We start from the raw sequence: 20,327 nt of genomic DNA, 5'->3' as shown, positions 1-20,327 counted from the left end.
TCACAGGCTCAGAGCCGAGCCCTCAGAGAATGGAAAGGCCTCCCCGGCAGCCAGCCTCTCCCTCTCCTCCCGCCGGGTCCCGTATAGGTCACAGGGGGCGGTTTGTAAGGGTCAGCCGGCCCGGGGGTGGAGGGGGACGCATAGTGTAGGGTGGACAGCGTCTTCTCCTGCTGTCGTGCGCGGTGGCTACAGAGGGAGCACAAAGGCCCTTCTGTGAGGGCCAGCCCGCTGATGGCTGAAGCGGTATGTGGCTCCGGGGGGCGGGGGGGGGGGGGGGCACATTCTGAACTTAGGCCCGTGAACCAGCTGGAGAACTGGCGGTGGTCCTGGAAGGGGGTCCCCCAGTCAGCTTGAGCCTGCCCACGGACAGGCAGCCTCTGCTGCTCGCCAGGCCACCGGTGCAGGGTGTGGGACGAGGCCTGGTCAGAGACGGCAGAGGAGGCGAACGTGGCGGGCCCGGAGCACGAAGTGGTGCAGGGCTGAGGCGGGAGGGGCGGCGCAGTAGGCAGAATTAGGTCCCTCCAAGATGTCTGTGTCCCGGTCCCCAGAGCCTGCGAGTGTCAGGTTATGTGGCAGAGAGGGGTGCCAGGTGCTAGTCAGCGGCTATTGACAGGGAGATGAACCCGGATTGTCCACACTGGCTCGGTGTGATCACACGGGCCCCTAGACCTTGTGAGGGGAGAAGAGAGAGATGTGAGGACCCCGCATGGAGGAAGGGGCCACCAGGCTGCCTCTAGAAGCCGCAAAAGGAAAGGAAAACGGCTTCTCCCCTAGAAGCCCCAGAAGCAACGAGGCCCTGTCGATACCTTGACCTTAGTCCAGTGAGACTCATTTCAGACTTCGGGCTACAGAACTGTGAGGTGATGAATGTGTGTGGTTTTCAGCCACTAAGGTTATGCCCGTTTGTTACAGCGGCCGCAGGAAACGAATACAGGTGGCGAGGGCTGACGGGCCCGGGAAAGAGGAAGGGGCTCCAGGTGGGCCGGGCTCCAGGCCGTTGGTACCCCCTCACCCACCAGAGTGGGGGTGTCCGCGCTGTCGGCAGGCCCTGGCCTCTCGGGTGGATACTGTTCTCCCTGCCGGTGTCCAGACATGTGACTTGTAGAGACAAAAATAGCTAACACCCATCAAGTGCCTAGTCATCGCCAGACCCTCAAGCACCCCAACAACCCTATGATACGGGTACTATTATCATGGCCTTCTTAAAGGGCAAGGAGTGGAGGCTCCAGGAAGTGCCCACAATCGTGCATCATGCTGCCCTTGCCAGATGGCGGACCTCACGGAGGAAGGCAGGATAGGGGAGGGGCCCTAGTCCCAGGACCTCACAGCCAGAGACTCGTGACTTGCTCCTTCTGGCTCCCAACGCGCTTAAGTGTGAACTCCAAACCCCACACGGTGCTCACCCTCCAGGGTCAAAGCCTGTGGGCGCCCACGTCAGGATCTATGGCAAACAAACCACTTCCTGGTGAGGCCTGGGGCACGAGGCATCCTCGGGGTGGGCACAAAAATCACCCCAAAAACGTCCTGGGTTTTCTGGCCTCTCGGCTAGGCACTGGTGTCCAGACTGTGCCCTCAGCCCCAACCCCGAGGTGTGAAGAGGAATGGGAGGGCAGGGGTCTGACAGGCCATGGCAGTATGGCTTAGGCCATGAGGGACAGGGGACAAAGGCCTGCCCACCATCGGTGCTTCGTTCCCCTGCCTCCCTGCAGACCTACCCCCTTGGTTCCCACCATGAACCACCAAACCCCTCCTGGACCTTCTTACCCTGGGAGTCCCTGGCCAGCCACCGACACTGGAAAACCTCACTCTGGGTTCTCCATCGAATTCCACTCTGCAGCCCAGAGAGCTGCATACCTTGACACGTATTCAATAAAAAGCAAACATGCAGCCTATAATCAACTCGCAGGCTGTACTTAACACACTCCTGGTATTTCATAATGTGAACCACCCAGAGTTTGCTGGAAATTCATTTATTATTAATGAGTCACATGATACAAAAGAATGAGAATATTCAAAGGGCACTTGGTGAAATACTGCTTTGTCCCAAAGGCCAGGCAGAAAAGGTCACGTCACAAGGGATGCTCAGAGAACAGCAGAGAGGCCGAACAGTAAAAACAAGTAATGGGTCCACACCCGCCCCTCGCAGCCAGACCAGCAGATAAACATTCACCTGGGTCAAAACAGCGAGTGGGAAAAGATAACCAGATGGCTGGTGCCGGGCGGGCCGGGCAGCCACTCAGGTCCAGTGATTCCAGGAGGGGAGATAAGATGTTCTCTGGCTGGGACATTCCAGAAGGCTCGGATACCCATTTATTATAACAAGCAACACAAGTCCCTACTGCCGGAGGCAAGCCCCCCTCAGAACATCTGGAGTGTGCAAAAGTCACCAAAAGGAAGAGGAAGTGAGTGGGCTCCGCCCCTGGAGCCAAGTTCGCGTTTCCTCTGCCCAGGCTCTCCAGGGGAGGGGAGAACAAGGCCGAGCCCAGTGCTCCCCTGGGCCTGCCTCTTCCCCGCAGAAAGTCCCAGCAAGCGCCGTGAGAGCCATGGAGCCACCACGGAGGAGCCGAGGGGCTGGGAAGGCCCTCTGCTAGCCTGGCTGCTCTGGGAGAAGACAGGAACGTGAGGCAGGGGAAAAGCCACACCCAGTGCCACATCCAGCCTCCCTACAATGTCCCTGCAAAGATGAGACCAGCTCGCACGGGACATCCTCGCGCACAGGCCACCCCAAAGGGTCACGCGGATGGACACCACGGCGCCATCTTGAAGGAAAGCCAGTAGCTCTGAGGTTGGCGGGAGCATTCTCCCAAGTTGCCCCCAGAGGCCACAGGCTTCGCAGAACTAAAGCAGATGAAAAAGGAGCAAAACCAGAACCCGAAGCCCAGGGTGGCTGGGAGCCCGTCCAAGTGCGAAGTGTGGGTCTGGCGGCGTGTTGGTCCACAGGACGGCCACCTCCCGACACAGCGTGGTCACCAAAGGCTGGCAAAAAGGCATTTTCCTTCCGGTCAGAGGGTGTCCTGGCACAAGGGGCCTGAGTGAGGGGCACAGAATGCCCCCTGAGCCAGGCCCTGCCTGGCTCCCTCCAGTTTCATCCGGCAAGGGAGGGTATGGGTGAGGGGCCTCGCCTTCTCTGTTCCTCCTGTGGTTCAATGCACGAGGGCCCCTTCCTGCCCAAAGAGCCATGCCCAGACTGGCAGCAGGTTGTGGGGTGGGGGGTGGGGGTGGGGTGCGGCAGAAGGAATGCAGGGATGTGGTCACCAAAGTCCAGGGAAGAGACCAAAGACACACACTGGATCTATAGGTCCCGAACCCTATTCATCGGCCACCTGCCATCAGAACCGCCACTGAGGACTTCAGAGTAGGGGACACTGTCCATCTCGAGAGGGGCACGAAGAGAAGTCCCTGGCTGGGGGGAGGCGGCCAGAGCCTCCTCAGATGCTCCTGAGACGGCAGTGGGGCCGAGTCCAGGGGAAGTCCAAAAAAGACCCTGCAGGAGCCCCCGGCCAGCTCCGCGCAGCCCGCGTCCCATCCCAGGCACAGAAGCCACTTCCTCCCGCTCGAGGTGGCCCTCTTGCCCGACGCCAGGGCCGCAGCCTGGTCCCGCCCCTCGGGGAGAAGGGCCCTTGGCCAGGCCCCAGGGGGCCTCCGGGTGCCACCCCCCGCCTGGCACCGCTGCCCTCAGCCCTGCTCCAGGCTGTCAGCGGGCTGCACCACGGTGTAGCTCCCTTGGCCCATGGACAGCTGCCGGCTGAAGAAGGACGTGGTGCGCTTCGGTTTCACCCGCTTGATCTGCTGACCTATCAAGGAAGAAGAGGACCGCGCTGAGGGAGGGCTTCCCGGGGTGGGCTGGTCCGCGCCCCCCCGGGAGCCTGGATTCCGGCTCCAGGGCCTGGCTCCTTCCAGAGCCGGTGCAGACCCAGTCCCCCTCACCGCATCCACCAACTATCTGAACCTCAGTCCCGGACCCCAACTCTTCTGCCCACGATGGGGAGGGCGGGGAGTGCGGCCAGCCTTGCAAATCGGAGGCCGTTTCGGGGTTTCATTTGATGCTGGACCAGCTGTGCTGTCTGAGGAGCTTTTGTTAAACCCAGTTCAAGAACAGACCAAAGAGGGGCCCCTGGGTGGCTCAGTCGGTTAACGTCCGACCTCAGCTCGGGTTGATCTCACGGTTCGTGAGTTCGAGCCCCGCATCGGGCTCTCTGCTGTCAGTGCGGACCCTGCTTCGGATCCTCTGTCCCCCTCTCTGCCACTCCCCTGCTTGCGCTCTTGCGCGCGCGCGCGCGCTCTCTCTCTCTCTCTCTCTCTCTCTCTCTCTCAAAAATAAACAAAAAAACAGACCAAAGAAACAAAACACCTACAACACAGACAACTGGTTCGAGGTGAACCTCGATAAGACAGAAAGAATTCTTACAAGTTAGAATTTCAGGCCAGGTGACCAAGGTCAACACCAACTGTCACAAGTCATGTCGATAATGCACCTTTGATGTGATGTGATAAAAATGGCACTTTTTACCTCTGTGATCTCCCTCCCCAGCCCACAGCTCCTGCCTAATCACGAGGAAAACATCAGGCAAATTCCAATAACACGGCATCCTACAATATCCCCAAAGAGTCGTCCTCAAAACTGTCAAGGTCATCAAAAACAAGGGAAATCTGAGAAGCTACCACAGCCCAGAGGTGCCTACAGAGACACAAAGCTAAGTGTAGTATAGTGTCTTGGATGGGATCCTGCCACCTTGAAAAGGGACATTAGGTTAGAATGAAGGACTTTAGGGGCGCCTGGGTGGCTCAGTCGGTTGAGCATCCGACTTCAGCTCAGGTCATGATCTCGCGGTTTGTGAGTTCGAGCCCCACGTCGGGCTCTGTGCTGACAGCTCAGAGCCTGGAGCCTGTTTCAGATTCTGTGTCTCCCTCTCTCTCTGACCCTCCCCTGTTCATGTTCTGTCTCTCTCTCTCTCTCTCTCTGTCAAAAATAAATAAACATTAAAAAAAAGAAAGGTTTTAATAATAATACTGTATCAGTATTGGCTCGTTAATTATTAACAAACATACCACATTAACATACGATGCTAACTAAAAAAAATCAAGCAACGAAAGAAAAATAGACACCAGAAATGAACAACAATCCAAGAACATAAAAATGGTCCAACTTCACTGATATTCAAATAACAACCCAAAAAGGTCTCTTTCAGTGTGACAGAGAGGGGGTGGAGGCCATGCGCGCTGTCTACTGGGAGGGGTGCAAGCGGGCACGCGGTCTGATACCGCAACGCCGTCTCAAGGAATTTGTCCCAAGGAATCGGTTTGGATTCTAAGCAAGGATTTAGCCACGGCTACATTGTTTGTAGTGGCTCACAACTGGAGATAGCGGTCACGTCCCACACCAGGGAGCTGGGTGACAGTGCCTGCTGGCCATTCCAAGGAAGACTACAATGGGGGAAACAGTTACGTTATTGAAAAATTATTTTGCTGTTTCTGATTATAAAAGATGACGTGCTTGGGGCACCCGGGTGGCTCATCAGTTAAGCGTCCAACGTCGGCTCAGGTCATGATCTCACCATTTGTGAGTTCGAGCCCCGCGTCGGGTTCTGTGCTGACAGCTCGGAGCCTGGAGCCTGCTTCGGATTCTGCCTCTCCCTCTCTCTTTGCCCCTCCCCCACTCGTTCTCTGTTTCTCTCAAAAAAAAAAAAAATACAAATTAAAAAAAAATGACGTGCTTCTCGTAAAAAATGTAGGGGTGCCTGGGTGGCTCAGTCAGTCAAGCGTCCGACTCTTGGTTTTGGCTCAGGTCACCATCTCACAGTTTGTGAGTTCAAGCCCCGCATTGGGCTCTGCACTGACAGTACAGAGCCTGCTTGGGATTCTCTCTCTCCCTTTCTCTCTGCCCCTCCTGCGCTTGCTCTGTCTCTCAAAAATAAATAAACTTCAAAAAAGTTTTTAAAAAATGACGTGCCTGTCATAAAATATGTAGATACTGCAAAGACGCACAAAGAAAAAGCGAAAGTTACAACAATTCACCACCAGGGCTGGCACATCCCCCTCCTCCTGCACACGGATGCAGTCTTACGTGGGGCTGTCCTATTACCTGATTTTTATTACTTGGGTCTTATTTTGTGAACATCTTGCCATTTATTAAAATTTTTTTAATGTTTAATTTTTGAGAGAGAGAGAGAGAGAGGCAGAATGTGAGCAGGGGAGGGGCAGAGAGAGAGAGAGAGGGAGACACAAACCGAAGCAGGCTCCAGGCTCTGAGCTGTCAGCACAGAGCCTGATGTGGGGCTCAAACCCACAAGTCGTAAGATCGTGACCTGAGCTGAAGTCGGATGCTCAACTGACTGAGCCACCCAGGCGCCCCGACATCTTGCCATTTAAACATAGGTCTTTGTTATTGTGTTTAAAATCTTATTTTGGAATAAAACCAGATTTATCGAGAAGTTGCAAAGATAATCATACAAAGAGTTCCCGTTTGCCCTCATCTGGCTTCTCCTGAGGCTGGCATCCTCCGTCGCCGTCTCACATTTGCCAAAACTAAAACATAAACCCCAGTACGATATGATGAACTGAACTACATACTTCGGGACTTCCCCGGTTTCCTTATAAACGTCCTCTGTCTGCTCCAGGGCCCGGACTGGGACATCACCCTGCACTCAGCCCTCTTTTTTACCAGCTGCCCTGATTCTACTGGATGTGGCCCCCTTGTTTCTGTCTCCACACCGAACTAACCGACGTCGGTCACTTCTAGTTTGTCACATCTGGACACTGCTGCAGGGAACATCTGTGGACGCAACAGTGACAGGGCCAGAAAAGGACTCTCCCGCCAGGGCCCCAGAGGCCCCCATTCCCAATCACAGAGCTCACAAGATGCGACCCTCACCCAGCTTCACTCCTTCTCCCGTTTAGGTCCCTGGCAACCGGACCCTACCTCGCTGTCCCCGGGGCTCCCCATGGCGCGCATATGTGCATGTGCACGCGCGTGTCATGTGTGTGCGTGTGCACGTCGTGTGTGCACGTGTGCGCAGGCTCACCTTCCTCCACGTAGTCGATGGTGGAGAGATGCTGGAGGCGGCTGCACACCACGCTGCCCTGCCTCTGCAGCTGCGGGCGCTGAGCAGAAGATGGCAGGGAGCTGGCGGCCGAGGGCGGGCCGGACACAGTCTCCTGGGGGGCGGCGAGCTCTGATGTCTGGTTCAGCTCAATGCAGTACTCGATGAGGCCGCTCATCAGCTCAGCCTGGGGGGGAGAAAGGGGCCACCCTGAGGCCTGGGCGGTGAGCCATGGCCCAGGACACGGCCTTCCCATATTCTGCAGGGCGAGACGGATAAGATGGACGGGCCCCTGCCTTCTGCTGGGGGAGGCTGAGGCGGAAACAAACGCCATTTACATAATAAAGGAAGGGGGGGTCAGGTGCTCTGTGGGCAGAGGGACAGGGGAGGCATCCACCTGGGGTGACTTTGGAGGTCAGTCCTGGAGGACGAGTAGGGGTCCCTGTCTCAGGTCTGGGAGGTGGGCTGGGCAAAAAAGAGCATTCTGGGCAGGAAGGCCGAGTGCCACGGGTGGCAGCAGTCAGGCCAGATGGGAAAGAAACTCAGCTGCGCGGAGACGATAAGGAAGGCCGGAAGAGGGCTCAGGCAGGGCGTCCTGGGTGGAAGGAATGGAGGGAGTTGTCTGAGAGAAGAGCCTGCAGGCCCACGAGGAAGGCGGTGGTGGTCAGGTCACAGGGCTGAGGGTGGGGGACGCCCTCTGAGCACGTTCTTCAAAGGCGACACCTTCTCAACCAATTTTAAGTATAACGCATGTTGACATAAAAGGTGAAGAGACCAGGTGTCAGTGAGCACAGTCCAGACACCATGTGATGGGGACACCAGGGGTCTGGTGGGTCCACAGACAGCCAGCTGTCAGCGGGTGGAATCCCTCGGTTAGACAACATCCTCACCGAGTGCCGACCCCGTGCCAGGTCTACTATAGGCAGTGGGACACAGCAGGGACCGAGGAGGACCGAATGCCTGCCTCGTGCTCCCAAGAAGAGTACCCACAAGGGGTTGGGGGTCAGGGGCCAAGGGGATGGCCCCCCGCTGACAGAACAGCGGCCCGGCACCTGTGCCCGCACGGTGCAGCCAGAGGCCTCTCCGGAGCAACACAACCCGCCCTGGGAGGGGGGCAGGGCAGGAAACGCTGCCTGGGCCCGGAAGGAAAAGCCGGCATCCATTCTCCACGCCTGCCTCCTTTTCTCATGCAAAGATTGGCTGGTGAGTGGGAGGGCAGCCAGTGGGGACAGAGGATACGGGGCTGTAAGCACAACAGGGAAGCCCTCAAAGTTCCCTGGAACAAAACCTCAATCACAGCGTGATGCTTCTGAGGTCCAGGGAGCCTGCCATTAAAACGACCCCACATCTGACCAAATTAATATCCATTCAGGATAGAGCCTGGCAGACCAGTAACAGAAGGGACTATTAGCCTTCCTCGACCAGATGGGGGTGTCTGTGAAAAACCTGCAGCTAACACCATACATATTTCGAGCAAGACCAAACATACTCCCGCCCAAGGTCAGGAGCAAGTCAGTACCCAACACTGTACTGGAAGTCCAGGAGTGGAATCAGTCAAGACAAACAGAGGCACACACACTGGAGGGTCAGAATACAACCGCCCCTATTACACATGACATGACTGTCTATAGAGAAAACCCCAAAGAATCTGCAACAAAACTATTAAAACCAGCGAGTGAATTTAACAAAGTTGCAGGATATATGAATGTGTAGATAACACAATCAATTGTATTTCTTTCTGTTTTTTTCTTTTAGAGAAAGAGTGAGCACAGGAAAGGGGAGAGGGAGAGAGAGAGGATCTGAAGCAGGCTCTAAGCTCAGCAGAGCCCGATGCGGGGCTCGATTCCACAACCCTGGGATCATGACCTAAACTGAAATCAAGGGTCAGACAGATGCTCAACCTAGGTACCCAGGTGCCTCCAAATCAACTGTACTTTTACATACCACAATGAACCGAAAATTGATATTTAAAGAGGGAATGTTTGCCTCTCCCTTTTTCTTCTTCCTGTTGTGGAGCATGTAGATGTGATGGCTGGAGTTGAAGCAGCCATCCTGGACCATGAGGTAAATTTAAGAGAAGAGAATATACGTGGTGGAGAAAGAAAGTTAAAGGACTCTGAGTTCACAATAACAGATCTGGACTGCCTATATATAATGTTACGTGAGAGAAGAAGAAATTTTTTTATGTTCCAAAAAAACAAATAAATAAAAATAAATAAAAAAGTACCATCTAGGGTAGCACCAAGGGAAGGAAGGAAGGAAGGAAGGAAGGAAGGAAGGAAGGAAGGAAGGAAGGAAGGAAGGAAGGGAAAGAAAGAAAAAAAAAGACAACCTTAAGGATAAATATAATAAAAGACGTACAATATCTCTATGCTGACAACTATAAGATACTAGTGAAAGAAATCAAAGCCAAATAAAGGGAGACGTAGAAATTATTGGCCTGGAAGATTTAGGATGTTAATTCTCTCCAAAATTAATCTACAGATTCAATGGAATCTTAATCTAAATCTCAGAAGACTTTTTTGGGGGGAGGAAGGGTAACAATCAACAAGCTTTTCCTGAAATTGATATGGAAATGCAAAGGAACTGGGATAGTCAAAAACAATTTTGGAAAAGAACAAAGTCCTAGAAATCATACTACCCGATTTCAAGTTTACTATTAAGTTTCAGTCATCAGTACGATGGGATTATTAGTGAAAGACAAACACATAGATCAAGGGCACAGAACAGACAATCCAGAAATAGACCCACACACACTTGGCCAACTGAATTTCAACGGAGACACAGGGCAATTCAATGAAGACAGGGTAGTCTTTTGAACAGATAATGCTGGAACAAAAAGAAAAGAGAGAGAGAGAGAGAGAGAGAGAGAGAGAGAGAGAGAGAGAGAGAGAGAGAATGTTGATTTATATATCACACTCCATGTAAAAAATTAACTTGAAATGGAGGGACAGGGAGCGGCAGGCACACATCTGCGTGACAGCTGTGGACGGCTTGGGACGGCTTGGCAGTGTCTCCTCAAGTGAGCGTGTGCTGACCTGGGGGCCCAGCCATCCCACTCCCAGGGGGACGCCCACGTATGCGTACAAAGCACACGCACGACAGTGATCACGACAGCGTTGCTGGCAACAGCCCCAAACGGAAGTGTCCATCAGCAATGGAGTGGGAAAGTCAAGGCTGGTGAACGTGGACGATGGGACATCGGAGAGCCTCTCCAAAAGATCAAGCCACTGCCGCCTGCAGGGGGGACAGAGCTCACAAACACACCACTGAGCAGAAGAAACCAGACAGAAGAGAACAAACTGAGGGAGCCTGTGCCAGAAGGTTCAAAAACAGGCAGAAAGACTCGAGGGTGAAACAAGTCAGGATGGGGGGGCCCTTGCTGGGAGGAGGCTCGAGGGGTCTCCTGGGGTCCTGGTTCTTTTTCGCAATCTGAAAGGTGTTACGTGGGTTTATTTTCAGAAAACCCGTTGAGCCATACACTTAGGATTTGGTAACTTTTCTCTACAGATGATACAATAACACATTTACTTTGAAAAGGGGTCTAGCCTAGTGACGTAAAAATGACAGAATCATCAGCAGAAGTGGGGACAGTCGTGTATGCAAAACCGTGAGAGGGAAGACTTTGTGATGCTATAGGCCAGGGGGTCAGAGGAGCCACTGCAGGGGACAGGAGTGGCCAAGAGCTCACGGTCAAGCTGAGCCGGGGACGGAGGACAGCCATCTGTGTACTGGGTGTGGCAAGGCAGAGGCCACTGGGCTCGCAGCAGGGAGGTGCAGGGATGAGGGCCGTGTGCACAGAGTGAAACAAAGGTGCCGAGGGGCCTTCGCCCCACCACGCCCACTTCTCTGAGAGCACCCAACTCCCAGGGGGCCTCGAGGACTGGAGCCAGGGCCGGCTGGTCACACAGCCACAAGCCCAACGTGGCATCTGCAAACCGGGTCTCTGACTCGCAAGAGTGGCTCTGGCCCAGCTGACGTCAGCTCCCCTGGTCCCCAGGCACTCGGCAGCCCTCTCGCCTCCTTGTCAGCCAGCCCGGAGCCTCCAGTAGCCTGGGACCCCTTGAGCCCAGGCTACCCCACCCCGACCTCGCCCCCGGTGCAGGCAATGCCCACTACCTGCTTGGAGTAGATCTTGAGCAGCCTGTTGACCGGGGTGCCCTCGTTGTCCCCATCGAACTCTAGCCACAGGACAGACTCCTCCTCCTCGGGAGAGGTGTGGTCCCATGACAGCTCCTGGAAACGCAGGCCCAGCAGGACGTGCTGGCCAGCGGGAGACACAGAGCTTGGATTCTCGGAGCCGAGTCCATTCCCCCACTCCAGCCTGCTCACGTGACACCAGGAGGGGACGCCTGGCCAGGCTATTTATCCCTAAGGCTGAGTCTAAATTCCTGTATGAGTTTCTCGGAGGAGTCCCCACTTTCATCAAACCCTCAAAGGGGGTTGTGGTCTGGGGAGGCTGAGAGCCCCTGACCCATGGCACTACTCACCAGCCGGTCAAGCCCCTGACAGTTGGGGCAGTCACGTGGGGGAAGGGGTGGGGGGTAGGGGGCTTTTCCATGAGATCAGCTGGGTAGCGTCTCAGCAGGCTGAGCTGGGCTCTGGGCCCAGCATACTTGGGCACAGGTGCCCAGGAGGGGCTGGGGTCCCTCTCTGGGGGTAAGTCACCCAAAACTTTTCTGCTGGCTTAGGAGAGACTCTGGCCCAAGTGCAGAGAAACTGCCCCACAGGGCAGGATGCCGACACCACCATCTACGCAGGGAACCAACCGACAGCCTATGCCAAATACAGGGGAAGAAGCCCAACTCTGGCAGCCGGAGAGGGCTTCTAGTCATGAGGCTTTTCTGGAAAACCAATAGCTAGTCTCCAGCCATTGGTCCGGCAGAGTGGCCAGGCCAGGCCAGACCCCCTCCACCCAGAGGCTTTAATCCCAGCCCCAGCCTCCCCTTTCCCTAGCTGCCCTCCTGCCTAGCGTGCTGACAGAAAAGCTGACCTAGAGCAGACCCCAAGGAAGCTCCCAGGATGACACTGGAAGCCCCAGGGACCGTCCAAGGGGGAGGGAAGCCACACAGGCCATCCAGTCTGCCTCCGGGCCAACCACCAGCCCACGAGAAGCAGGAAGGCCTGCGTGAGCCCTCTCCAGTGAGGCTCCCTGCTCCCCCAACCCAGGTCCCACCCTGGAGAAGCTGGAGGTACCTTCTCCCTGCTGTCGATGACATGCACGCCCTCCAGACTGATGGCCACCACCACCGGCTTTCGCCCGCCCCGGTGCAAAAAGCCCTGGGCCGGCTTGTCAACCTCACCATGGAAGAAGGCACACCTGGGAAGGGGAACTGCCATTAGCCGGTCACCTCCCGCACCAGGAACAGACCGTCCGGGGTCACCCTCCTCAATGCTCTGGCCAGGCCCTGCCCTGGGCATATGAGAAGTTTAAGCCATTTTGGTGACCGACGGTTAAATGGAAACCTGCCCCTGGGGAGGGAGAAACAGAGAGGGGGTGGGAGGGAGGCTTCCTGGGGGTGGTGGCATCTGCACTGGCCATGCAGGACAGGAGGGCTTGAACAGGCAGGGGGAGGAGAGGAGCGTCACAGAGAAGGGCAGGCACCTCAGACGGAGAGAAGAGTGTGAACCTGGGGGTGGGACAGAGGAGGCTACGTCCGGGGAACCGCCAGGAGGGGATGGGGCTGAGGCTGCTGGCAGCTGCCAGGCCGTATCAGGTTGGGAGAACTCCGCCGCCCACGGTCTGTCAGGCCAAGACCCTTCAGCAGCAGTGGGGTCAAGTTGCACCTGCTCGGGGCCGTGAGGGGACAGGGGCCACTCAGGGAGGCTTCAGGGCTTGACACGGGGAAGGGGAAAAGGTATGGTGGCCTTGGCACACCAACTCACTGAGCCGCCACCCTCTCCCCCTGCCCCGCCACGTCCTTCCCTCTCCTATGTCTGCCTGGCCTGCCGCCCCCTCGCACCAGGCGAAGCCAGAGCCCTTGCTGAGTCCCACTCTCTGTGACAGCCTGCACCCTCGCTCCGGGACCGGCCTGGAGACAAGCACGTGCTCCTCCGGGTCCTGAGAGCAGCCTTGCTCCTGTCCCTGCTCCTGGAAGACTTCTACAGGTTCAGCGGATGGCTGGGACTCCTGCCTCACTGAGGACACGGGAGCAACCAGAAGCAGCCACTTGGCTGCCCTCATCTCAGTTTCTCACCCTCTGTCGGATCAGCCTGATCTGTACACACACATTCGCTCACCATAAAAATTAAAAGCCTCTGCCCCCGCATCCACCCATAAAGGCTGCATCTCTGGACTCCACTGCACAGCACCGACCCCTAAGGGGCCGGCCACACCGTCTCCTGTCTCTTCTCACTCTCCTCCATCCGCTGCCACCCCACGATGCTGAAACCAAGGTCAACCATCAGCCACCCAGGGCGCGTTGAATTCAACCCGGAAGCAGTAGCGTGCGACGCTTGGTCACTTCCTCCTCCCTGACACTTCCCTCTGTCTGGCTCGTAGAGACCCACCCGCCCGCCTCGCCATCCCGGGGCCTCCTTGCGCCTGTCCACTCGCACCTCCTTGACCATGTCTTCAGGCTCCAGGTTTCAAACCGCCCAGATGCTGATGCTCACCAATGACTACCCGACTCTAGACTCAGAAACCTAACTGCCCGCCCGGAATCGCCAGCTGGGTATCTAGCGAGCATCTCAAATTCAACACGTCCAAATCCAAACCCCCAAACCTTTCCCAACCCGCTCCGTGGCACGGTCCCATCTCGGCTGATGACACCATCGTTCGTGTGCTCACGCCAGACACCTGGAGTTCTGCCTCCTCGCCTTCATCTGTCCCGCTGTCCGTCTGTCTAGCAAATCCTGTCGACCGTACCCTCAAACACCCCGGCATCTGACCGCGTCTCACCTCCCGCGTTATTACCACCCGGCCTGAGCCGTATCTCCCCTTCGGGGCACGGCCACACTGTCCTCGCCGGTCACCCGGCTGCCGCTCGTGCCACCTGAGGTCTCTGCTTCTGCTGCTGTCTGACTTCCCACGGGAAAGGCGGCCTCACCAGGCAGGGCCCGCGTCTCTCTGCTCACCGAGGTATCGCCGGCGCCTCGATCGCTGGCACGCAGCAGGTACCCGAGAGCCACCGACCACTGTTGGTGGCGTGAGAGAACTGGCCACGCGCAAGGTCCGCGGGCCCAGCGGCCAGGTGACCGTGGCGGGTGGGAGGAGGGTCGCCGCCCGGCCTGGGACAGGTGCAAGGGGAGGACAGGGGTCCGGCTCGGTCCCCGTGGGGCCCGAGGTGCTGGCACCAAGACAAGCCTCACGTGAGGACAGAGCTCGGCGGGCGCAGAGGTGGGAACCCTGGCAGGCTGTGCAGACTGTTGGGCTGTCAGGGGAGGGGACAGCGGAGGCCCCGTGGCCGTGGCTGCCCGGGACGATGACAGCCAGGGGGTCGCTCACCCGTAAAAGGGCAGCTCGTGGCTCTTGAGGAGGTAGGCACGGTAGTGGGTGCTGAGGGAGGCCCCGCGCCCGCTGTCACCGCCGGCCGCTTCCTTCACCTTGCAGTAGGCGTTCAGCAGGCCCTGCTCCCCCGGCCCCGCTTTGGCCCCGCGGCCCCGGAGGGCAGCAAAGAGCCCGTGGCCCCGCTTGCAGAGGTGGGTGGGGAGGAAGGAGTCCAGCTTCTCCCTGCGGAGGAAGGAAGTGGGGGGCTCGGTGGGAGGCGGGGCTCCGGGGCGGGGGCCTGGCCAGAGGTGCCGAGGTCCTCAGGGTGCGGCGCGCTCACGGGCAGGGGCAGGCGAGGCCCCGGACGAGGACCGCCAGAGAGCCCACTGCCGTGAGCCCCGTGGCAAGCCTGGCTGGTGACAGGCCTGGAGGACAGGCTGGGACACCAAAGGGGGAGCCGAGACCAGGCCCGCCGCACAGCCGGCCTGTGGCTGGAGGGTTTCAGCGCGGCGTCTGTGTCACTGAGTCACGAAGGTTTGGATTTCCGAGCTAGTGGGACTTTTACAACCAAAAACCAGGACAGCCAGTGACCTACATATACCTCTCCACGGACTTTCTGCCAAAGAGGGACATAAAAAAAAACCAAAACACGTCAACCCACAATCCGTCCACACAGGTCCAAGAAGAAAAGCTCGCAACCATAAAGAACCTCGGCATAGCCGCCCCGTTCCCGCGTCAGGCAGCGCTCTGACCGTGCGGGCTGCGTGCCAGCTGCTCCCAGCTGGGGGCAGCCGGAGGTGTGTCCTCGGGCAGCGAGGACCTTCTCAGAGGCCCAGCTTCCCCAGGGATGAAACGAGGACACCAACCGCCGGTTGCGTGGAAGGGCGCCAGCAGGTGCCTGGCACCTAAAAAGTACCGCTGAGGTTGCCATTTTCACCACAGAAGGGAGGGGTCTCTCCTGGGGCTTCTGGACGACCAAACACTCCCCGCCAGCGGGAAGGCTGAGGTGAGGAAGGAGCTCGCGCCGGCCTGGTGGCCAACAGCGGGGCAGTGTGAGAAGGGGTGTCCGGGGGGCCGTCGCCCTTCTCGGGGCTGCCGTGGGCACTTCCGTTGTTCGTGCTCCCGCATCCCATCTTCCCGCGACAACTCTCGCCTGTCACCTGGAAATCCCGCCTTCCCCACGCCCGTCGGTGGGGCCTGGGCAGGCTCAGGGCGGGCCCATCAGCGCTCTGGCCACCGTGTCTCCTTTGGTCGGACCTGAGGCTCAGCCAAGGGAAGGGGACGTCAGAGTGAGTCTGAGGACTCTTGTGGGTCAGGGAAGAGGCCTCTCCCAATACACAACCGGCCTGCCTGAGTGTGAGCTGGCCCAGAGGACACGGGGCCGGGCCAGAATGAGGACAGGCGTCTGGGGATCTAACCGGAGCCTCTGCACCTCTGGATCCATCCAGAGCTGACAAAGTCCCTCAAGTACAAACACTTTGGGTTGCGTAAAGCAGCAGACACTCCCGAGGGGCAGGATCCCTACGGCCACCAGCCCCAGCCAGCTCCGTGGGGAGCCCTCCGGCTCGGCTGAGCCAGGTGGTCGCCGTGGGGCCCCAGCTCTTAGTCACCTGGCACAGGGCCCTGTCTCTGCACATCCTCTCCCCCGACACGCCGCCCACTACAGTGCTGGGGTGGGAGGAGGCTGGGGTCCAGGAGCAGGCTGTGCCGAAAGTTCATCTCCACTGGAATTACCTCTAAACCTCAGGACCATTGTCCGTGGAGGTCAGAGTCCGGCCTGGTGTGCTTCTGGGGCACAATCACTGTCACAGCAGAGAGCACTGCTTCTTGGGAGGGGGTGGGAAGCCCAGAGCCCGCAGGCTGGAGTGCCCGGGGAACGGGACCTCGTCCCTGGAGTGCGGAACTAAGCTGGACGGTCATTGGTGATGGGGGTCAGTCCCCGGAAGAACCAGCTCACCTCCCTCCTGACCTCAGATGGAGGCTCCACCCTCATGCACACCTGGGGTCTCCTCTCACAGGTGTCACTTCGCCCAAAGCTCCCAATTCTCAGGCTCTTCAGCCCAGAGCAGACGAGGAAAAGGAGGCTCAGAGAGGTGGGGTGAGTTGCTCAAGGTCACACAGCGTCAGGGCCAGCCCCAGGGGGCCTATGCCTCCCGACTCCAGATCCTGTCGGGTCACCTGCAAGCAGGGCTCCGGGACAACCCTCCCCACCCCGTGCCCCCGCCCCAGGTCCCACTGGCCCTCACCTCACGGCACAGGCAGTGGGCTGGCCAGGCTGGTAGGGCCCGAGCTGCACGCGGCACACCAGGGCACCCAGGGCCTCGCAGTCCTCCACGTCACATGGGTACCGTGCGGCCAGCACGTTGCCTTTGGCCTCCTCATAGAGCAGCCGCAGGACCTCCTCGTCGTGGATCTGTGGGCCGGTGCGGGACGGAGGGGCTGCTCAGCTGGGGTGGCACACCAGTGTCCGGGGGTCTGCGGACAAGGGGAGGCCGGACACAGGGCCCCAGGGACGGGGGCACCGCCTGGCGCTCACCGCCTCACCTGGAGCTCCCGCCGCTTTGGGAAAAACACGTTCCTTCGGAACTGCAGGGAAGGCTCATCTGGGGAGAGAGGCTGGGGTCACCGCGCGGCTCCCTGGCTTGGCCCGGCCCTCTCCCCTGGCAGGCTAGTGCCCCCCTCACCCACCACGACTGACAAAGCCGGAGGGCTGTCCAGAGACTGGGAGGCTGGCTTGTCTCAATGCACTTGCTGACCCCCGGGGCCACCCCCCTCCTGGGTTCCCCTCAAGGATCCTGCAAAAGCTGGTTAGTGAGGCCCAAAGGCCCCAGGGGCTGCCCTCCCTGGCCCCTGGCACAGTCTGCCCCCCACCCCTCCACACCAAGGGTCTTCCCCTGGAAGGAGTGGCCGAGGGTGCCTGGGAGAGATGCGGGCCAGCGGGCGGCGGCACTGACCCATGGCCACATCGTCATCGGGGGCGTCGGTAAAACGCAGCAGCAGTTCCGGCCACTGGCGGCCCAGCTTGTAGGGCTGGTGCTTGGGCTTCAGCTGCACCTCTGCGGGACGAGAGGGGAAGCGGCCGTGAGCGTGGCCTCTGACCAGTACGACTGCCACCCGCGAACGAAGGCGACGACGATGGCCGTCGTGGCCGGTATTAACTGAGCAGGTACAAGCACCCCGAACCATTCCGAGTGGTTTACGTGCATCTGCTCTGTAAGAACGCTATGCTCGTTTCACTCAGGCAGAGAAATGAGGCACAGAGAGGTTAAGTCACTTGTCCAAAGTCCCACAACAGGTGAGAGAGGGTCAGGCTCTAGGCAGCACCAGCCTCTGACTGTTCCCTCCAGCACGAGAGGCGGTGGCCGACAGAAAGAGCCGGAGATGGTGGTACAGGAGAACCCAGCACTGCCATCAGGAAGCAGAGCCCAAAGCTGATAACTGGGACCCACAGACCCAAGAGGCTGTCTTCTCTTGCCCCTGGCAGAGCCTGGGCTTCCTCCTCTCCAGGCCTCACCTCCAGCATCCTCCCCAGGAACTCTGGCTGACCTTTATTCCATGCCATCCAGCTTGCCCACCTCATTTCCTCCTCACTCCTTCTCCCGCTCTGCTCCTGCCACACCGGCCTTCTTCGACAGCTTGAATCTCCCCAGCCATGTCGGTGCCTCAGGGCCTTTGTACGCGCTGTTCCTCCAGCCTCAGGCTTCCCCCCACACCGCCCCCCACATGACCGGCTGGCTTGGGTCTCAGTTCAAGCGTGTCCTTCCCCAGACCCTTCACTGAGGCAGCTCCCCTCATCAACTTCCTCCGTGCCAACTACACCCTCATGTGGTTGCCTTTACGGCGTTTACCACTATCTGATGTCACCTCCCTGCCTATGCTCCACTAGCTGCTGAGTCCTCGGGTCAGCCGGGCAAGAGTGGCTCTATCCCATTCACTGCTTTACCGCTGGCCCACCGCAGGCCCTCACATGGGTGGACAGAATGGCCAAGTGCATCTCTCGTGGCCCCTTGAGTCTGGGCAGCCAGCTGGCCCCAGGGCTCGACACCCCGGGCCAGGAATGAGAAAGCACTTTCACCTTACGCATCAGTGACCACAGCCTTTGAGAAGTCAGAGGCCACTTCCAAGCCATCAGATGAATGAGGATGGCTGCTGGAGGTAAGGGAGTGGGGAAGTGGCAATATCCATGCCATCAACTAGCTACTCCTGCCTTCTGACCCTGCTTCTGACCCCTATCTCCTCCCTCATCCCCCACCAGGGGGCTGGGCACCTTATCCTGCTAGCATGAAGCCAAGGGTCTTTACCTCTGTTCTTTGGGCTTCCATCTGATCCCCGATCTTTTTTTTTTTTTTTTTTTGGGAGAGAGAGGGCGCAAGTAAGCAAGGGGCAGAGAGGGGAGAGAGAGAGAAGCTGGGTTCACCCAAAGCGGGGCTTGTATTCTCCCGAAGTGGGGCTCGAGCTCACCCGGAGTGGGACTTAAACTCACGAACTGTGAGATCACGACCTGAGCCAAAGTCAGTTGCTTAACCAACTGAGCCACCCAGGCGCCCCCATCTGGTCCCTGATCTTAACACAAACCAGTAGCCAAATCCCCCCAAACTGGTCTCCCTCCTGCTTGCAGCGTCTCCCATCCACCCCTGCATTCAGCTTCCTCACACCCCTTTCTCCTCCAATGTTTCTCAGATATTCAGACTTCCCAGTGGCTCCTTGTCCCTCATTTCCAACCTAGATCCTTGCCCCCACCCATCTGCCGCCGCCTCTGCCACACCCAGTGGCAGCGCCCTCTCCCCTCCAAGAAAGGCTCCGTCTTCAACCCTACCCAGCCGGCCACTCAGCTTCCACATGCTTTGCACCGGGATGCTCAGAGGATGCCAGAGCCAGAGGGTACGGAGACCATCCACTGAACAGGTGGGAAACTGAAGTCCAAAGAAAGACAGTGCCTGCCCAAGGCCACCAAGAGTTAGTGGCAACCAGGACCACAGCTCCTGCACCACACTTCAGACTGCGAGTTCCCCCAGGGCAGGGACACCTTTAGTCCTGCTTCCCACTGTGTCCCCGGCATTTAGATCACTGGCCGCCACAGGGGTGCTGGGAGGCGGCTCTGGACCTACCTGTGAGGTGACCAAGGTAACTGACCAGCTGGGACCTCTGGACACACTGAGAGGGAGAGTGGACCGGGGGCAATGGTGCCCTTCCTTCTGTCTACAGCCCAGCCCTGATCTCGAGCTCCAGCAGCTCAGGGGACTCCCGTGATCAGAGCAGGACTACACTGACCCTGCGGTCCCACACACTTTCAGACAGGACCTTCCTGTCTGGAGGCTTTCACTCGAATGAGACTGATGGTCCCTGGAGCCTGTTCCATGCAGAGTGACAAGGGCACTGAGAAGGACAGACATTCCCCAAACATCCAGCTTGAGGGGTGGCTCCAGCCCACAGCACCCCTCCCCCCTTACAGCCCTGGGGCATTTGTCATAGCTTAACCCACTCTGGGGTTGGGGGGCAGCCAAGGGTTCCGAGGTGCCTGAGTCAAAGAAGAAATGGCCTTTCAGCCTTCCCGAACCCAGCCAGGGAACCAAGTGGGCACTGACTTCATGCTGGGGCCTCTAGCCACCCTCCTCCTGGACAGGGTGGTGCCCCAGGGTGACCCGGGCCGGGCCGGCCACACAGGCAGCCCATTCATGTTCTTGCAAGGCGGAGGGGGGGACAGGAATGTGAAGAGGAGGGAGTGGGGGCGGAGGAAGTAGGAGGAGCTGCCCAGCTGCAGGGACAGACAGAGCCTGAGGCGGGGCAGGGGCCGGCCGAAACCCTTGAAACAGACACCACCAGCTTCCCAAAGATACAAACCAAGGGGCTCGCAGTTT

At 58.3% G+C, this 20,327-nt stretch overlaps 1 protein-coding gene across 14 annotated transcripts in view; it reads right to left on the bottom strand.

The window, feature by feature from the left end:
- Nucleotides 1-20,327, bottom strand: part of FRMD8 (FERM domain containing 8) — a 48,239-nt gene that overhangs the window by 13,861 nt on the left and 14,051 nt on the right. For 9 of the 14 annotated variants that reach the window (XM_045039548.1, XM_045039547.1, XM_045039543.1 and 6 more), the window contains 8 exons: nt 17,424-17,525; nt 17,014-17,072; nt 16,716-16,882; nt 14,488-14,712; nt 12,237-12,360; nt 11,160-11,303; nt 7,023-7,227; nt 1,955-3,794 (listed from right to left, as the gene is read on the bottom strand). In XM_045039548.1, the coding sequence (XP_044895483.1) occupies nt 3,676-3,794; nt 7,023-7,227; nt 11,160-11,303; nt 12,237-12,360; nt 14,488-14,712; nt 16,716-16,882; nt 17,014-17,072; nt 17,424-17,525 (1,145 nt within the window). In that variant the 3' untranslated portion in view covers nt 1,955-3,675. Of the gene's footprint in view, nt 1-1,954; nt 3,795-7,022; nt 7,228-7,437; nt 7,636-11,159; nt 11,304-12,236; nt 12,361-14,487; nt 14,713-16,715; nt 16,883-17,013; nt 17,073-17,423; nt 17,526-20,327 lie in introns of those variants that run through there. The other 5 variants (XR_006586696.1, XR_006586698.1, XR_006586697.1 and 2 more) reach the window with 2 other exon arrangements.

This window comes from Felis catus, chromosome D1, assembly GCF_018350175.1.
Source record: "Felis catus isolate Fca126 chromosome D1, F.catus_Fca126_mat1.0, whole genome shotgun sequence".
Taxonomy (NCBI): domain Eukaryota; kingdom Metazoa; phylum Chordata; class Mammalia; order Carnivora; family Felidae; genus Felis; species Felis catus.
The sequence above is the reverse complement of the archived record's forward strand: the minus strand, read 5'-3'. Positions and strand labels throughout refer to the sequence as shown.